This window comes from Astatotilapia calliptera, chromosome 7, assembly GCF_964374335.1.
Source record: "Astatotilapia calliptera chromosome 7, fAstCal68.1, whole genome shotgun sequence".
Classification (NCBI taxonomy): domain Eukaryota; kingdom Metazoa; phylum Chordata; class Actinopteri; order Cichliformes; family Cichlidae; genus Astatotilapia; species Astatotilapia calliptera.
Window position 1 is genome coordinate 55,309,455 of NC_137428.1, and position 20,324 is coordinate 55,329,778.

A 20,324-nucleotide genomic window follows, 5' to 3' on the forward strand; every position below is an offset into this window, starting at 1 on the left:
AAATGCTCAAGTTTAATTAGTACTTTCTTTATTTTTTTGGTACATTACACATTTTGGATATAGGACTGGTTTACAAAAATAACATAAGAAAATAGAAAAAACAAATTTAAACTATAAGGAAACAGTAAACTCCTTCACCATTTGACCTATTATAGCAAAACAAATGAAATACAGGAGGGAAGAAAGTGAGCATGAAAGATAAATAAAGGGGAATTACACACAAAAGGGAAAGTACTAGATGCATTAAGGCATTAACAGGCACTGGTTCAACTAGGAAGACATAATAAGTAAGGCAAAATGTAACAGTAAGGTGGTCACAGGTAAATACACCTCAAACAGAGTCTACAGCACAACCAGTCAGCTACTTAAATTCAAATACTTCAGAAACAGATATTTCTCATGTCTCTATATAACCACATAATGTGAAATGTCCTTCATATCATCTCTAATCTTCTTGTTAACATTTAAAAGAACATTGAACTCCTTACCTACAGCACGACTCCTGTTCCATTTAAAGGAACAGTTACTCGCACACACTTCAAAACACTGCTCATGAATCTGTAGTGTCATGACAAGAATTACATTTACATGTTTATATCTCGGTAGTCATGTTTCATTAAGTGCTTTGTGCAACAACAACAAAAAAACAACCAAAAAACAAAATGTGTGTCTTTCCTTCTCTACAAAGACACTGCTGAGGAAGCCAGAAGCACAAGAAGGCGGTGATGGCTGATGTGCTTTGTGTAATGGAGCAAACATAGTTCAGTAGGTGAGGCCCGGCTTTCATTAGCTCTGTGTTGGTAAACATAGGCACATTAAAAAGGGATCTCTTCACTCCCATCTCCAAGAATGGGGCGGACTGTCAACATTCAACATGCACCAGCTGCTGCTTCTGTGGCTGAAAAACTGGCCACTGCAGGACAAAATCTGTCCATCGCCACAGCGGTAACAGCAGCACAGAGTTCCGTTCATTTAAAGAAAAAAAAACAAAGTAGCTACTTCACATGTCAGGTTTGGGCCTGCAGAAACTGTCGAGGCCAATGTGAGCATATAGCAAAAAATGTGCCTGGGCCTCCTAACTGCCAGTGGCGTGAAGAACAGGAAAGGTTTTGTTAAAGTTGTGCTGCGACCTTGATGCAGAGAAATAAACAATGCTCACAGTAAAAACAGAAACAAACAAACAATAGAGCTGAACGTGAATTTCTATTGTGTGGCTCTACAAAGCTGCACATACAGTAAAAAATATTCAAGAATAAGCAAACTCTGCCTTAAAACTACATTAGTTATCATTTGACTGACACACCAATGACAACATATGCTTTACACATTAAGGCATCGAATCTTTGGTTACTCATAGTGGCACTTAACAATAAATAGGCTTGTATTTAGAACATAAGAAAGCTCTCTGGTTGACACACAGTGTATAAGATTTTGTCTTTCCTTAAACCAAATTTGTGATCATCCTCAACACCACAATTAGAACACAGAGAGTGAGAAATCATAAATATGCGACAGACGTTTAAAGTCAAGTGTCTCAAACTTTCAGCATGCATGGAGACTTGGTCTTTCACCTGTGTGATCTTCTGCTATTGCTTGATTAGCAGAAGAGGGATGGCTGTGAGTAAAGAACAAGAGGTCTAGCACTTTAGCAAGTGTCATGGCATTGCAGCAAACTGGTGGTCAGTATCAGAAAACACAAGCAGGGAAATCTATGTCACTGTGTTCGACTGACTGACCAGCAGCTTGCTGGGCTAGAGGCACTCTGATAGCACCTCATGTTTGGATAAAGATGGGTAGATCATGGGTGTGCAGGTGCAGTCATTGTTGCTGTTCTGGCTGAGCTGGATCTTCAATTTCTCCACTTCATAGTTGTGGAGGTACTCCTGGACCAGGTAGCGCTCTCTCTTTACTCGAGCCCTCACGTCAGATGGAACATCAGGAATCATCCAGGCCACAAAGAACTTGACCATAAACACAACATGCTGCAGAGGAAGAGGACACAATCAGTGAAATAAGACCAGGTCAAGAAGAAGCTTAAAAATGTGAAGCTTAAAAGGTCATTAAGTGCTGGTGTTACCTCCATGATGATGATGAAAGCCAGCTTGGCAGCCAAAATATGCCAGAACTGCATGTTGTGTTCGTACCTCTTCTTATCGTCAGGAGGATAGCGGTAATCGCGATACCTGCAGAGCAGCAACACATCACGTATTTTGATTTCTTGCAGATTTTTAAACAAACGGTGATTCCCAATTCAAGATTATTTATTGTTATTCACAAAGGAGAATTGTCACACTAACCTCCAGCTTTATATTGTTATACTTTAACTCTCCAAAAAAAAAAAAGAAGCTTTTTGTGCAGCACTTTAGTTCATTTACTGATTAAAACACATTGTTTTAGCTTCTTTACCTTAAAAACCACATTCTCTTTAGGCCAACTTTGATCTGACTGGCTGCCAGAGTGCTGCACTGTAGATGACCATATAAATGATATCTGCCGTCTATGAAATTACACAGAGTCAGGAGTAGAAAAAAACCTTTCCAAGCCTGGTGTTTAGAGCAGCATAACATCTGACTTTTTGCTCACAGGAGTTACTTGTATATAAACTCAACTCAATATTTGGCCATCTTAAATGTCACTAACGTTCATTATTGTCCCACCATATATCTATATCTATATATCTATCTATAGATATAGATAGATATAAGAAAAATAAGAAAAAAAGAAGAATTAAATAATATTATGGTACAAAGAAGCAGATCACATTATGCATTTTCAAGAATTAAAGGCCCTGCATACCAGCAGGTGTCTTGTATTACTGTCTAAATACAGTCAATACTAACATGTCACAGGTATATTGGTAATATTTCTGCAATGTGACTCAACTTTAATTTTAGTAAAATAATTGTAATATTTGAATATATAGATTACACAAAAGACAATAAAGCCACAGTCCTGCTCTCTCCATCTCGTAATTACACACACCTGCATGTTGTGATACTGCTGTTGAACCAGGATGGATATTCCTCAGGCCTTTCTTCTTGGGAGAACTGAGAGATGTTAAACACTGACAGGCTGTTGTTTATGTAGCCTTTCATATTCAGCTCATCGTGTGTACGGTAGGCATACATGTACACTAGCCGTGGGATCATATCAGAGGTGAAGGCCACGATGAATGCCTATAACAAGCAAAGAAATTATGTTAGTCTGTTTAGTTAAATAAACATAATGTGTCTGCCAAAACATTTTGAAGTAAGACCAGCACTCACATTTGTGACTACAGAGAGTACGGCCATCCCACCAAGGATTTCCTCCCAGGCTCCTATGCTGTGGGCCTTGGCTGCTACAGGGCGTCTGAACTGCGTCGTGAGCTTCCAGGCATCCACTCTAACCTCAATGATGTTGTTGATAAGTGCCAGCAGGGGTGCCAAGGGAAAGGAGGCAACGAACAGTGTGATGAAACCAAACTGGATCACTGAGACACAGAGAGGAATGAAAATGGGAAGAGACACAAATGAAACAGCACCATCTGCAGGATGACGTGGATCACTCCAGTCCACCAATCAATCCATACATCCACCCTATTCTTTTACTGAAGGTGAATATATATTTTGTAGAGCTCAGCTTCTTGTTGAGGTCAATACTAACACATCACTGGTATAATAGTAATATTTCTCAATAATCTGTCATTAGTAATGTGTGTAATAGTCTGACTGTGTACTGGATCTTTACCCATTTCCAGGTATTCATAGAAGAGGCCTAGTTGCCCAAAGCCCTGCAGGTCGTAGTCCTGCTCCCAGCGGCTGTACAGACTCTCCGGGTGACTTCGTGCCTTCCTGCTGCCCCACCAGTTCATCAGCCACCTATGCGACACAAGGGGGCGATAGAGTGCTATTAGGAAAAAGTAATCCCTTTCACACAGCCAAATTGGAGGTTGTATTGAACCACAAACAATGGTGGTGAGGAGAGAACTATATTTCTCGAAGTTTCATACAGATATGATTACACTGCAAGGAGCTGAGGTTGTAAATACGTTTTAATATCCTGAGCTCACTTTGGACTCTAAAATAACATTTAAGCATCATAGTAAAAACTTGTCCAGCATTATAAAATGTAACCTACAGAATTTCAAGCAAATCAGACCACTCTTATGCTGACAACACCCAGATTTATCTTCGGCTCAATAGAAACACCTCCACTCTCATGGAATCTTTATTCAAATGCCTTGACGAAGTTAAAACCCAGATGGTCTCAAATTTTCTTACCTTTAATGAGGACAAAACTGAAGTAATTATTTTTGGACTAAGCTGTAACTTTAATGGCCCAGATTTAGATTTTTGTAACTTATTAAAACACACGTAAAAAACCTGGGGGTTTTCTTGGATAACAAACTTACATTTGAGAAACAAATTAATTCAGTTGTTCAGAGGTCCTTTTTTAAACTAAGGCTCTTATCCAAGGCGAGATCATTTTTATCCTTTAAAAACCTGGAACGAGCAATCCATGTAGTCCTCCACTGGACTGCTGTAATTCGCTATACGTTGGTGTCGTTCAGTCCAGTCTGGCATGGCTCCAATTCGTACAAAATGCTGCAGCCCGCCTTTTGACCCGTATGAACAGACCCCAACATATTACCCCGGTGCTTGCCTCTCTTCACTGGCTTACGGTGCGTTTTAGAATTAAATTTAAAATCTTACTTTTGACTTATAAAGTGCTAAATGTCCAAGCACCAGACTATTTGTCTGACCTTTTGCAGATTTATACACCCTCTACAGCCCTTCGATCAAGTGGTCATTTGCTCCTTACCTTACACAAGTCTAGAATGGTTCATAGAGGGGGATCAGGCATTTGCAGTTGTGGTGCTGAAAATGTGGAACGATCTAACCCTCCACATTAGAAAGCCCCCAACTGTTACTCTTTTTAAATCCCATCTTAAACATATTTTTTCTCGCTGGCTTTCTATCCTGTATAAGAGTTACCAATTTTTTATTCGAATTTTCTTACCTGTTTGATGATGTTAATGTTATTGTTTAATTATTACTTTTTACAGCACTTTGGTCAACTGTCTGTTGTTATTAAATGTGCTTTATAAATAAGTGAAATAAAAATAAATAGTAATGTAAAAATGTTTTTCTCTTTATTTGAATCATGTAATTAGTAACAATCTTTTTTAGGTTAAAATCACAGCACAGTTCACACATCAAATTCTGGACCAGCTCTTGAGTACTATTTAGTGGATTTATGTTGACATTACTTTGTGTACTTTGTTGAGCCAAATTGCAAACTGGTTAGGTAAGATAAAGATTAAAAAAAGTTCTTATTTGGAGAGATCACTCTAAGCATCGAGGCTACATTTACAGTGGCCCCACCACCGCAGATTACAAGGCATTTATTGTGGATGCCGATGAACTGCGTACTTGCATGTATTTGTTTGTACTTACGGAACGAGAGCTTCTTGGATGTTGCCCCACACCTGTTTACCAGTCATCACTATCACCAGCTGGGTGGTCAGCTCAATCAGACAACCACCAGGTTCACACTGAGTGCCCACAGGTCGAGGTAGAAAAGAGATGGAAAAGAGCAAACATTGACAAAAATTCAGGCCGAAGCTCAAAAACCAGTATGATTCTATATAACGTAGATATATCTAGTACCTCTTCATTCCTCAGTTTGCTGCTTCCAAACATATAGGTATAATTTCCAGGATAGCCAACAAACTTTCCCTTAAAGAAGGCCACGTAGAAGCAGGAAGAGTAATAGTTGACAAACTGGAAGAGGAACATCTTCACTGTCAGTTTGTTCTCATACTCCACGTGGGTCTTTGGAATTTCTATAAAACAGTAAACATTTGTTTTTAATACACTTCCACATTTTATCAGTCGAAAACTTTGATGATGTGAACTGACGTGTGGACATATAGACACAGAAAACCTGCTGTGGCCCCTCACCCATGTCAGTGATCTTAATAGCCACTCTCTCATACAAGAGGTTGAGGATCATGATGATAACAAAGTTGATGCAAGAGGCAGTGACAGAAGTGGCCAGCTGTGGGGTGACGTAGGGGGCAACCACGTCCAGGTTGGTGGCGGTATTGTTCTTCATGATGCTAGCAAAGGATGCGTATACCGCCAAGCGGTATGCTATGACCCCAATGATGCAGGCAATGATCAATGAGATCTTCAGGACAGAGAAAACATGAAAGCAAAATGAAAGACAACTACAACATGGCACAGGAAAATCAAAAGACAGAACTGGAGTGAGAACACCAAACGAATCATGCAGACATCTTTGCAAAGAGCGAGAGCTCGTTTTTCCACAAAGCGGGACATGTTAGTATTAAATGTCAAACTTGAAGTGTGCACACATGCCTCTTGGAAAAAGTCAGGCCATATTCTTCTCATTAGCTCAGTGACATATTACAGGGCTTTACAAACAAAAATACAACAGTAATGAGGTTTGGACCAGTATGTATAAACTTTCAATGGCTCACAGTTCAAACATTCATATAATTTTGCCAGTATTCGTAAAATCAGACCATGCACAAGTACCAAGCACAAACAAAGTGAAACTGTAACAGCCTGAGCTCCCAACTTGTCTTTAGGGCTCATTTTATACATACTAGCCTTGGTAATAATGATGATTATAATGAACAGTTTCTTAGTAAGGACAAATGACATCAGGTTGATGCACAGATGGAAAGATGGAAACAGATAAATTGTACCAAAGATACTATGCTCACCCACAACAGGACGGTAGCTCCAGACAGGCATATGCGTGCACACTTGCTTGTTATGGGTAAGTAAGGCTCCATTTCCTAAATTATAAGCAAGCAAAGCACGGACACAGAAGTCAGTCACCCTTTGTTATATCCTGAAAAGGAGCTCTAAAAGGCCACGTTCCTTGAATTACCTGAACCCTCACTAGTGAAGCAGAGCTAGTAATTGTAATTGTATTAGCCTGAGTCCAATTCTTTCATTGAGTGATTTTCTGCTCTTAAAAACCTCCAACAGAATAATCCACCAGCAGACAATCAGTAAATGTGGTGGAGAAGGAAACCCGTGCCTCCGAGTCTTTCCAGAAATATCTGTTATCTACAAACTACATCACAACAAAGCCTTCTCCTCATCAAGCTGGCATTTCACGTTGAGTACCCCTCCCCCCCTTACCCAGAGGATCACGCTGGCCCAGCACAGAAACAATTTTCCCATTACATCTGTAGCAGTCCTTTCAAGAACCCACTCTGATTCCTAAAGACGAGCAGGATGTGGTCATGGCAAATTATAGAACTCTCGTAAATTCTGTGTCACAGCCGCTAATAATTTAGCTAAATAACTATGTTCTCAAAGAGTTTTGATTTAAGCCATGAAAGCACCTCATAAATGAGTGCAACCAGTTTATAAACAATTAATACAAGGGGGTTTGAAATGTGTCATCAAGTCCTACCATTCAGGACACTTAGCCTGGCAAAACCTTGTGTGGCTTTATATCACAACAGGATTATACAGGATATTAGTGTTTCATGAGCACACAAACACCTGAGTGATGCGGTTCAGCTTGCGGTTGGTGCACTTGGTCTCATACTCTGGCCGAAGCTGCAGCTGTTGTTGCTCCTCCTCAAAGTCAACCAGATCCCACTCGTACTCCAGACGCGCCTGCCGCCTCTTCCAGAACTCCAGAAACAGCGTCACTGCAGAGACGTACCAACGTCACACAAACTTATTTCAAATTAATTTAATCAACTAAGAATATTGCCTGGCTTACAAAGGCATTTTGTTTAAAGTTTTGCTTACTGCTTTGACAACTCATTACATGTGGTGTAAAACTGCTCATTTTAGACCTAAAAATTCTGACTAAAAGTTTTTTGACACGTCCTTTAAATTCAGAAAAGTTAGCAGCTAGCAGCTATTTTCATTCATGAAGCCAGGGCAGTGAGCAATAAACAAGTCCAGACATTGACAAGTGGCATGTAACAGGAGACAAGTTCTTCCTCACTGAAAATACCCCACATGGTTTTAGCTGCTTGCCCAGGTAGAGCACACAGAAGGCAGGACATGATGGCATGCATGAACTCACTGTGAAGTCTCTGGACAGTTACCTGCTTTATTCTCACGTGAGCACAGCTGCACATCACCCAGCTTTGTGTTCTCACATACAACTACACTAGCTAAAAAGTTTAGGGCTGCAGTCCAAGCATGTAAATTATTTAACAGTTATTCTGAACGACTGATAATCCCACTAGGTGGAGCACTGGACTTAAAAATGCTAAAAGCAGAGAAGCGACACATTTACTCACCCCAAATCCCCATGAATATGGCAAAAAACACAGTTGCCACATTGTCAAATAGGTGTGATTGCTGAAAGAGAACATGTTGAAGAAAAAGTGAGGTAACTGAGAACTGATTTGATGACATTAAGCTGCATTCGCTCTTTAAATGTCACATATTGTGGGTAGAGATGAATCATGATAAGTACAACAATTACTCACCCACGAGGAGTTGCATGTTATGTTGAGTCTCCAGTAGGTACACTTTTGGTCGCAAAGGGGACACATGACAATATTGCCTCCGATTTCCTCACTACATATTTCTTTACTGTAGAGGAAACAAAGGATATTTTAAATGAAAGAGATGATTATATTATTAACATAAAAAAAACTAATGATGTAATTGAATCTGTCTGATGATAAAAACTCACCTCCATTCATTGTCATCATATGTCAGGAATCCATAAACGAAACAAATTGTCCCAACTACAGCAGCGAAGAACAGCATCTCAGTGTAGAAACCCAGCCACGCAAAATAAATACCTATCTTTTCTCCATAATATTTCCTGTTGAAAGTTGAAAAACAGTAATTATTGCATTCATTCTGATGTCAGATTGGATAATGAGTATTTCTGCTTAGTGTGTATCCAAAGAAAACACCGTTTTTGAAAAAAACTCATTGAACAAATGATAAAACAAATGAGGTTAATCTGTAGAAAAAAATTGAAAACGTACTGAAAGATAAGAAATATTTAAGAAGGGTTTGGAGACCCTTTTAACTTTGTAAACAACCAATCAAACAGAAAGCTGGTCTCATTTTATCCTCATGCTTATTTTAACCCACGTAGTGTTTCATGTTTCTGTGCAGCTTTTATGGATTTTGAATGAACAAAATTCCCAACACCTGCACTCTTTTTAAAAAGAAACAAGAGTTGTTTGGCTGTGCATTAAATTATCAATAATAGGCACATTTTTTGCTTGCTTCCTTTTTGTTTGTGTATTCCCTTCTTTACTGTAAATTAATTTTTTGAACATATTAAACCAGATATTTTAAGAAAGCAAAGACAAGTACTTTGTGTTGAGGGCTTACCTCACAAGATTGAGGGGCTGCTCCTTGAAGAAACAAAAGAATTTGGCCCAGTATTTGTAGAGACTGAATCTTTCACTTTCGCAGTTGGGATCCTTTGACTTTGTCCAGTACCTTGACTGAAGACACACAGAAGACACAGATCACTGTCATTCATTGTATGAATAGATGTTACTATTCAAAAACAATAGGCGTATATTCCACTAAAAAATGATTAAGAAATGTCTAAACTGGAGTAGAAAAAACTCACATCATGCAGAGGAAAGGCAGCAGTGTAGGTCCCATTGTTGAGCAACCTCTTGATTCCCTTCTTGTCTCTATCCCCACATTCATCCTTAAAGTATGGACAGCGTGCCAGGATATAGTAGACCTGTTCATGAAGACAGAAACAAAATAAATTGGTCTTATAAAACATAACCTTCTATGCTGGAAGGTTAGTTACTTAAATAACTCTGTTGGAAAAATGTTATTGTTGCATTTTTGAACCTAATTCAGTTCTGAATGCCAGAGTATTTTTAGAACTTCAAGGTGACAAACAAGATAAGCGTGCTTACGATCCTGTTGCGAGTAGAAGGAGGGAAGAACGTCTCTTTGTCTTCGATAAGGAAGAAGTCAGACTTGCTCTTGTTGAATGGAGCTGTGAAATAGTCTGGCTCAGGGTTCATGATGTGCCCCGGCAGACGGAAAGGCGTCGACAGCCAGTTCATGGGGATCTCGCTGTTGTCTGGGATATCGTTGACCTTGAAAGGAACCTTGATTTTCAGCACGTCTGCGTATGTGGCCAGTACTTCCCACGGAGCATGGATCTTGACAAAATAAGTCTTTCCATCCTCTGACTCCTGATAATAATGACAGTAAGTAATATTAGCACTGTGTTTGTGGTGTATAGAAATGTATATTACAGTATAATGAGTGTAAAAAAAATAAAATAAAAAAAAAGGACATCGCTGAAAAGTGACAGGTTTTATATCTATAGCTCTTAGTTTGTTCACTAAATAGCATTAAGGTCTTACGACATATTGTGAGTGATCAAAAAGCAAAACAATCTGGGAATCTGCTCAAAAAAAAAAACAACTTTTGTTGTAGATATCATCTTTTCGTCTAAATGGTTTTCAGTGCAAGTGTGTGTTTTTAGATCACTCCGTACAAGTCCCCTCAAACTTATCCCTTTAAAGTCATTCTGCCTCTTTTGTAGCGTGTGAACTTGATTCTCATTTTCAAAAAGTGGATGAGATTACAGTGAACCAAATGTGGGGAGCAGCCGACATTTTAAGTGAAAAAACTCAGCGTGAACTTAGCACACACTGGTACACACCACACTTCAGGTGGTTTCCCTGAATGCTGTCCCTGATAGTATGTCCATAATCGCACTCTCTGGACAAACTCAAGGTTCAAAGCCCCCTGAAAGATGAGCAAATACCTGATCCTACTTTTCACTTAATATGCTGCTTTCAAGCTTGTAAGCTTTGGACATCTTGATTGAAAACAGCTGGTTATAGACAGAGACCCAGCTCTCACAGTTTATAACCGTCTACAATAAATTTGGGTGTATTTGATGCACAAGTTTATGTCTGTCCTCTGTGCATGTTTATCGTAGCCTGCACAGTGCAGTTGGTCATAATGGGACTTCCAGTGAGCCATGCTGGACGGAGTTTGGACAGGACAAAGAGATGATCTTGAACAGGAAATGGCCATATTTACATCAGGTGAAGTTATTGATTTTCATGGACGCGTGGACAGAGCTTTTTGATCACACTGTGAACAACACACAATTGGATTGTGTTTATCAGCACATTCGCCGTATAAGCAAAAGATCCCTGGAAGAATCCCTGGAGCAGACACAAATCCCCTTTGGGTTGTGCAAGGTGTACACACTCTGACAACTCATTAATGCGGAGCTACCCACTGTGGTGACCCCTTGTGAATAAGAGCGCAGGCGAAAGTAGGTAGCTTACAGTTTTATCTTCTGTCTCCAGCTCCAGGCCGACTTTCTGTAAGTTGGATTCATACACCCTCCTCCTTTCCTAAAGCAGTAGAAGAAGAAAACGGCAATACACATGGACAAAATATTACCACAAAGCCAGTGTAGGGAATATTTGCATACTATTAGAAGTAATGATAAAATATGTCCTCATCTAGATAACAAGTGAAATAACAAAAGCCGAATAATTTAAGTATGTTGAGCCAAAAGCAAAATATAAGCAGAAAATAATACATTATAAAATAATAATGAGAGAAAGCGGCTCATATGTGCAACATTAAGAGGAAAATCATGGAAACATGGTAAGTAAAAAAGACACAGGTGCTACAAAACAGCTACAAAAGTGATATATAAACCATGGTGGACAAGGAAGTATCAGTTACCAGAAAGAACAGGTAGTGAAAATAAGCTAACAGTAACATGACAAAAGCTTTCACGGTATATGACACTTAGTTATTTTCTACAAGAGGATTTCTGATACATTAAACCTATCTGAATCACTGCAGAAAAAACTGACAAAAATTGAATAAATAAATCCGCCTTGTTAGAACTGAATTTTAGAGTCACGTTTAACAATGCATGCAGATAACACACAGGAACTGGCCTCCGGTTTACCCTTCCTCATACAGTGGAAAAAATTAGTGGTTTCCTGACCAGGCAGGAGGGTTAACTGTTGACTCACCGACTGAGGCCGTAAGCAAAACTGGGAGTCAGCTGTGGAGTGTTGACACTCACATGTAAAGCTAGCAGCTCAGTGTGAAACAATGAAAGCCTTTCAGCACTCAACAGGTGACAAAGCAGAGTTATTATATCTTTGAATTTTTAATTTCTTTTTATTTGTACATCATTAATTCAGTTTAGTTTCAGTTAGCCTGCACAGTGGGCCTGCTCTTTTCAATTTAGTTTTTAGTGCAGGAAATGTTTTAATATTTATGAATTTCAGTGTTAGCTTTGGTTTTACATTAAAAACATTATTGTATTTGACAGATGCAAGATATATGAAAAAGTGTTAAAAAAATAAATGTGACATCCCAGTCTCAATAACCCTATGAAGCAACACTGCCTCAGACTAGTTATGCTGACAAATTTCAACCACACGGACTAAAAAAATACATGTAAAGATATTTCCTGCATATTTTTTTTTTGTTAAGATGTTTTGCAGGTAAATATTTATTTTGATTTCAGTTTTAGTTAACTATAATAATCCTGGAGACAAAACCAATTAAATTAAATACAGTTTTATTTACACCAAAATACAACAAAAGTTGCCTCAAAGCACTTTATATTGTAAGAAGTAGGAAGGAAGTGGGAAGGAAGAACTCCCTTTTAACAGGAAGAAACCTCCAGCAGAACCTGGGTCAGAGAGAGGCTGCCATTTAACTGGACTGGCTATCGGTGAGGGAAGAGAGACAGGCCACAGACAAAAACCACAAAATAAATAAATAAAACAGGCCACTAACCATATGGACTTACTTTAAAAACAAATTATTTTTATACAAAAAAAAAAAAAAGACTTGAGAATGGATTTACATGTCAAAGTCACCTTATTAGAAAATACCTTGACAGGATTATTAACAGCTGACAGCAAAAGTCTTCCTAGCTTTGTCTGTTTTGTGGTATTTATGGTATGCTGTGGAGTCACAGGAACCCACAGGATATCCTGTATGAGCCACCTCGGACTGTTAAAATCTAACAGTGGAAATAACGTCAACATTTAAACTGCGCTAAGATATATTGAGTGCAATTGTATGGGACTCTTTTCAGTTGTACATACAACTGTAACAGCATTGTATACGCAAAACATGAAAAAAATAAGTTAGTCCAGTTAGTGATAACTGAAAAAAAATGTGATTGAAAATGTCTTACCTGTTTCCTTTGATCATCTTTATCGTCAATATAGGACAGAACAAAATCGATCCTGCGCACTCCATCACGGAAGAACACGGAGTCCTTACTGTATTTTTGCTTGTCAATCTAGAACGAGACAACACAAAGGAGGTGAGATTTTAAACACACATAAATAGACAGGGACTGATATTTTGCAGTCACCACAGCAGACCAGAAAGTCAAGCTTTGCATCTAGTAGCTAATGCAAAAAATGCAAAATACTGATAATTATCACTCAAAACACAAACAACATGCCAAATGGAGGGTAGCTTCTTTGATGTTTATTGTTTGTTGTCTGTTTTTAAGTCATACTGAACAAGACGATAAACCTGTTATATCATAGGGCGAAACTAAAACAGATATCGAAGATCAAAACTAGCCATACTGACTTAAGGCTCCAACATTGCTGCAATTTAATAATCTGTTTTTCTGTAATCAGCACTGACCTCCAAAGAAATTCCAAGTACGTGTATCAGCCCCACAGAGGCAGTTGCTTAGCAAGCTACAAAAACTGGACCGCAAAGGAGTGCTTAAGGAGAGGACCCATGACTGGTTGCTGCTTCAGCTGTTCAGAAAGCTAAAAATAACTATGTATAGTGTGTTTCTCTCTGCCACATTACAGCAGCAGTAGGACTACAGGCAATACACAGAACCATTAAGCAAAATAAAAACTGTAATATCCATTTCAGGCACATATTTGGCTAGTGTCTTTGCCCCGTGCCATCACGGCAACACTCTGGAGGAAGGGAGGAAAGGAAGTGCACTTTACCTTCATGGTCCACTCCCTTTACCGTTACGATGCAGCAGCAAACAGGCCAGCTGCCTGATAGAGCTAAACTGCTTTACTCCTGGGAGTAGAGTCCAGGCCAGCAAGCACTGCCTTTCTCACCCTCACTCCACTGATCCCCTTCCAAACGGGAGCTAACCAGTCCACTCACCTCCCAGGACAATCCCTCACTTCTTGCTCAGTCATCCATAAAAGAAGAGGAGGGATACTGGGAGAGAAACACAGCACAGTCCTAGAGATGACATCAGCAGAGGGGTAGCATAGCTGCCGCCAGCTAGCTAATCTAATCAGAGCACAGCATCAGGAAAGGGGGGAGGTAATGTGACTGAACTGTATATCTGTCCCTCAAATTACATCATCTCAAGTTTTCTTGGTGCAAAAGTCAAACAGTTACATGAAGAAATCTTTTCTACAAAGGGTGATAAGGGGGAGATAAAGAAAACCAAACCTGGTAGCTACTGTGTAGCCTTGGGTCAACAGCCTCAGACAACTTGCACAATTCAGCTACAAAAATATACTTTAAATGCTTCAGCTCCACAGCTGTATCTACCACCCTGTCTGGCCACTGAACTACGTGTTCAACGTGTACAGCTTGTCGTTTCCAACACCGTCACAGTCTCTTATTCCAAATTATGCATACGTTCAAACTGCTGGTCTACACTGCCTCCCAGCCTGGACTGGAACGTGCTGACCAATGCAGGGTGGTACTTTCTGTAACTGGGATGTTGCTACAGAAACTCTCTAATTTACAGTAATTACAGATCAGCCATATGGAATCGGCGCATCAGCTGGGACGTGCCCCTGCTCAGAGCCACAGACTTCTATACATTTATGAACTAACCCCTAACTACTGGGCGTATCGACGTGTCCCTTTTATCTTAATGGTGAAGGGTAAATGTAGAATATGGTGTAACACAAGAAGTCTTCCAATTTCAGGGGGTAGAAAAGTAAGTGGAAATTTTCAACTTACTTTCAAGGTACTATTTTTTTTGTGGAGGGATAATTTTAACCATGAATTCTTATTTTCAGGTCACTTAATTAGTTTGGAATACACAGGAGTTGCTGAACACACTTTAGTTGATATTGAAACGTAATTGTGTTATTTTTACTTTTTATTTCTTTATTAAGTTATTTGAAACATTAAGAGGAAGTAGGAGACCAGCAGAGAATGTTACTCCTATGCTGTCCAAACCAAAGTATGTTTTAGGTTATGGTGTATATCAACTTCAGTGATGACTCATCTGACAAAGAACACGCCCCCGTCTATCCTCAGTCTGTGTTTTTAATCCACCTTCTCTAATGCACTTTGATTTTAGTACCACTCAATCTAACATCCAGGCGGTGTATTAGCTATATTGTTTAAAGTACTTTAGGTGCCCCTTTTTTCACAGGAGAATGTAGATGGTGACTGCTGTATCACTGCAATGGCTTCTCTGCTTGCAATAAAGCATCGCAATCTGCATGTTTGTTCTGAAACGTGCACTTTTGTGCAGAGCTAGATGTCCAGCTGGATCTCCAGATTTGCAGAAAATTACATCTGGTTTAGCGGCATAATACAAGTATGCACATAAACCAAACCTCTTGAAGAGTTACATGTAGTTTAAACCGTGTTGTCTGCAGTCAAACAAGATTTCTATCCCTGTAATGACTACAGAGCCAGTTTATACATGTGCTGCCTTTAAAACTCCTTGATGTGACCTTATGCTCAGCTAAGTTGTAGTCCTAGAATGTAATGTTCTTTTTTACCCTGCAGATTGGCTGCTCTGAATAAAAGGTCACACTTTTCATTAACATGGGTTGCACAGTGTTTAAACAAGGCCATACTGAAGAGGATTCAAAGGCAGAAGCCTTCAGTACAGTATATGGTTAGCCACACCACAGTGCAGTCCTGTCATGAGCAAAGGGTAGGGCCATGATTACAGCATATACAGTTCTGTACCACACACACACACACACACACACACACACACACACACACACACACACACACACACACACACACACACACACACACACACACACACACACACACACACACACACACACAAAAGAGTTAGGCAGGTGGAAATCTGCATGTGCAGCTTCTATTATGCTGTGGCACATGGTTGGGTTGTTGCTCTCTTAGTGAGGCCAACAATAATCACAGGTGAGAACAAAGCAAGAGAAAAGGCCTTTTTCACCTTTAATGAACTCTCACGATACATCAACACGCACAACAGCATGTTTCCATTTCTCGCAGCAGGCAAAACAAAACATGCCTTCAAAAAGCCAACATCAGCTCTCTACCAAGAAATGCTTATTGATTTCTCCGATGTCCAGGTTTAATAGCCTGAATGTCCAATACTGCTAGAGAAACTCGACCATGAGCATACACTCTGAGCAGCAGGTAGGAGATAATGGGTGGCTGGTAGTCACACATATAGCGTACATTTCTGCATCATAACACAAGCTTGTTTTACCATGCCATACCCTGGAACGAAACTTCAGGAATAGGGCCCGTTTTCTCGAAAACTGTGGAGGAACCGAGTGCACAGTGAGAGAAAGCCTGACAAAACGATTCAAAACAAAATTCAACAGCATACCGCTAAAACAGAAGCGGCACCCTTTTAGAGGGGAACAGGCACTTCACGCTTACATTACATCTACATACATTTACAGATTATGTCCAAAAACACTTCATACATGAAGATTCAGGCACAATCACAGTCAGTTAGATGTTTGAGGCTCAGAGATATGAGACACGACAGAGACATGAACACACAGACACAAGCAACAGCGACCTGTGCCCCCGACTGGTGTCTTACCCCAGTTAAAGCATTGATTTGCTCTATGGTCTGAGGCGCAAACTGTGGACTGTCGCTGTGGTCAGAGGGAGCCAGCGAGGCCAGGCTGTTGTTGAGAGACTCACAGCTCTCTACACGCACATCGGGCGTTAAAGCAAACTTTAATTAGAGTATGAAAGAGGAGAATACATGAGTATTAGAGTTATACCTAACTCTCTTCTGCCATTTGTATGTTGTGAAACAACAGCATGAATGGACTGAAAAGATGGAAGTAAACTCAGTACAGTTATCTCTAGTATTATACACGCAAAATAAACTGCTTTGGTGGGTAGGTAAAAAAAAAAAGAAGTGGATAAAGAGCAGGAAGGAAATCTTGATTAATCTTTGTAATTATACACAATATGCTTCCTGCAACCACGATTATAGGCAGGGAGCTGAATGTGAAGCTTGGACCTTCTGCTCCATAAATCTGCCTGCAAAAGGCTTTTTTTCCATAACTTTAAATAGCAGGTACTGCAAAACAACTAAAGCACCTACAATCATAAAAATGCAAAAAATAAGGTACCAATAATAACAATAAAAAATCCTACTTAGAATTGTTGTGAAAAGACTGTCAGTGATGGAGTTCTTGCTTTGTAGAATTGTCTGTGTGACTGAGGGCATGCTGTGAGTTTGGTTTTTACCTCCGATCGTCCCTGCTCCGGTGAACCTGTGCTGGATGATGCATGATGGTGATAGCCATTTACATCATCTGCAAGACAAAAAGATAAAACACAAAATTAAAAACACAGTTAGCAGTTAAGAGACGGCTCTCTTACCAGTGTAAAAGAATAATAAGAATCAACAAAAAAAAGTTATCTCAGACAGCCAGGATAATGCAGAAACAACTGCCTGAATAATGACTTTGGCCCATGTTGTGGTCTATATGTTTACAGCATTTTGTGGTCTTGTGGGGCAAACAGGGTGACTTAACAGTGAACGACGCTACTGAGATGAATATGCACCCATTTCAGAAGTGACTGCAGGAAACATGCCCGAAACGTCTGGAAAGCCCCCCTACAAGTCTTTTTTTTTTTTTTTAAATGAACGTTGGCTACACAATAAAACTGAAACTGAGTTGTACTTTACCTACTGCTCACTGCTTGGCATGTAATTACAACTTTCCAGATCATTCTGAGAAAAGAGTTACATAAACAAATGGAAAGACAGATGAAAAAGCAAGACAAACATGGAGCCCTGCTTGCACCACTACAGCTAAAAAAATATAAAGCGAAAGGTCTCGGGCTCTGTGTCTGTGTTTTAAAATAGAAAATGTTCTAATTGATAGTTTCTCTCTCTCTCCGGTTATATTTAGTCTGGGTTCAGCACAGGAAGAGTGTCTACACAGACCGTTGTCTACATTATTAAACGCCAAGTTAACAAAGTAAAACTTGGTGGTGCAAAACTGAAATTACAAACATTTATTATAAAAGACACACTTCAAAAGTGAAATACAAACTCATTTCTCAGCTTCTGAACAACAGCTTTAAAGCCTTTCAGCTTCTCACAAAGAGAGAAGATAGCAAGTGACTTTCATTTGGATAGATTTCTTTTGCAACATATGACAACGCCTCTCAAACAGCTGAGGATATTCTTTGCACAGTTGGGCGCAAGAATGTGTGCAATATTAGCCAGTTCATTCATGCCAAGAGTCGTTTCCCACTAAATATCCTCTACAGTTGAGGCTTTGTTCAAGTGTGAGCAGCTGATCAGTGGAAATGCCACAAGGCTGCTTCCCTCCCTCTTTCTCGCTCTGTTAGCCGCACAACCATCAGAATCAGAATCAGAAACTTTATTGTCATTGTCATGAGAACAACGAAATTATGAGCCCATGAGCCATAAAGGCTCATGGGGTCAAAAACTGTATACGTTGATTATTTACACGAAAGCTACTTTGCAACACAGCGCATGCTGACAATAAATGGCAAATGAACTGCAACATCGGCGACAAATATGGTCAGGCAACAACTCCCGCCAAATCAATTTTACACCAAGCCCAAGTGTCACAACAAAAAGTCAAAACTGTAAACAACTTTCATTTGACTGATCTAGCTTCTTAGAACTGGTATAGCTGAACTCAGGTGGAGGCCATATTTTAAAGCTGTTTTTCTAGACTAAATGAACAGTTTTAGACTCAACTCAAACTGCTACATTTTGCCCATAGTGAAAGTAGATGAGTTTGTTTGGTTTCCTCACACGCACAGGAAACCAGTAGTCACCTGCCATGTTGCAGAGGGGTTGGTTTCAGATGCACACATACACCTACTTTACAAAACGTAGCTCACATCTTAAGGCAATGCTGCTACAAAGCAGTAACGCATGTTCGTGTGAAACCCACAATCATGAACAGCTCTGTGATTTTTACATACAAACTATAAAAGACACAATCTGTACTTCTATATTGTAATAACCAAGTCATCTGTGACTACTGTGAGATATGTTTTGCTTCTGTTACAACGTTATCTCAACAAACCATAAGCACACAACACCAAACTGACAGAGGATGGCCCTGTGGTTATCACTTTCATTTCAGACTGTTTGAATGACACACTTCATTTTAATATTGTTGATAAGGTTTTCTGCATTCAGGATGATTCACCTTTTAATCATCAACACACATTTTCTTTAAAATATATCCCTAAATGGCAAAAAATTTAAGTAAATAAAATCCGTGTCCGGCCACTGGTTTAAAATTTACATAGGCGGGGAACAGAGATGGATTTGGGGGTTGTTGCTGGTGGATAACGTGGTTGTCTGTAAGTGACACAGTATTTCCAGTAAGCAGGCCAGCTGCCAGAGCCCAGCTGCACATAAGTCACTGTGACTTCCATTAAAGAGAAAGGCAGACTGTGAGCTGGCTGGAGCCTTAAAGGGGAAATAACCAGGGTGGAAACGCTTTACAACAGTGAAGCAACGGCTACATAATTAAGTTTTAATATACCCTCTGTATAACTGACGGTGAGAGAGCTAACCAAAGAACAATTGTATTTGTCAGCTGACTTAAAGGCTACTTAAAAATACTGGAAAAACCCATTCTGGAAAGTTTCATTTATATTGTTAAAATATTAAAGGTCTCATATTATAGCTGTAGTTCAATTTTAGCAAGCTTGTGAAAGTCTGGCGTACAGACTTGAGAATACTTAGCTCACTCCAGTAACTTCTCGGCAGGCTGAAAATCTCTCAGCTACATTTTAAACGTTTTTTTACATGGCCGACCAGCGCTGGCTCTCAGCTACTTACCGTTGAAAGAGTCTGTCGGGCTCATCTCAATTAAGCTGTCTTCTCCCGTTTTCCCCGTTAATCTGTGCATCTTGAGACACTCGCGAAGCCAAGCCGTTCTAATCCGCTCTGGTCTGGACTAATATATTCCGAGCCAGGCGTGTTATGTCTCGCCCGAACCGCTCCGCTTCACAGTCGATCCCCCTTCGGGAAGCCAAACGGCTGACTCACTCGCCAGGATGCCCTCCTTCACCCACTGACCGCTCACTGGCGCATCACCA

At 39.8% G+C, this 20,324-nt stretch overlaps 1 protein-coding gene across 1 annotated transcript; it reads right to left on the reverse strand.

Annotated features, from left to right (window-relative positions):
- Positions 1-11: 11 nt before the first annotated feature.
- On the reverse strand, positions 12-20,324 carry ano5a (anoctamin 5a). The gene is made up of 20 exons (XM_026175597.2): positions 20,065-20,324; positions 17,469-17,536; positions 13,195-13,302; positions 11,303-11,371; positions 9,902-10,186; positions 9,598-9,717; positions 9,351-9,466; positions 8,692-8,826; positions 8,483-8,588; positions 8,291-8,351; positions 7,533-7,684; positions 6,737-6,811; positions 5,946-6,174; positions 5,652-5,827; positions 5,439-5,536; positions 3,730-3,860; positions 3,267-3,472; positions 2,983-3,176; positions 2,078-2,183; positions 12-1,982 (listed from the first exon to the last, which is right to left on the reverse strand). The coding sequence occupies exons 1-20, from the start codon at positions 20,132-20,134 to the stop codon at positions 1,752-1,754; spliced, it is 2,736 nt and encodes a 911-aa protein (XP_026031382.2). The 5' UTR covers positions 20,135-20,324; the 3' UTR covers positions 12-1,751.

Excerpts from the sequence above, each read along its gene's own strand:
- ano5a (XM_026175597.2), bottom strand. The coding sequence starts at position 20,134 with ATGCACAGATTAACGGGGAAAACGGGAGAAGACAGCTTAATTGAGATG. Across the intron at positions 8,827-9,350 it reads CAGCCCCTCAATCTTGTGAG|GAAATATTATGGAGAAAAGA; the intron begins GTAAGCCCTCAA and ends AACTTTCAACAG. Across the intron at positions 2,184-2,982 it reads AGCAGTATCACAACATGCAG|GTATCGCGATTACCGCTATC; the intron begins GTGTGTGTAATT and ends GCTGCTCTGCAG.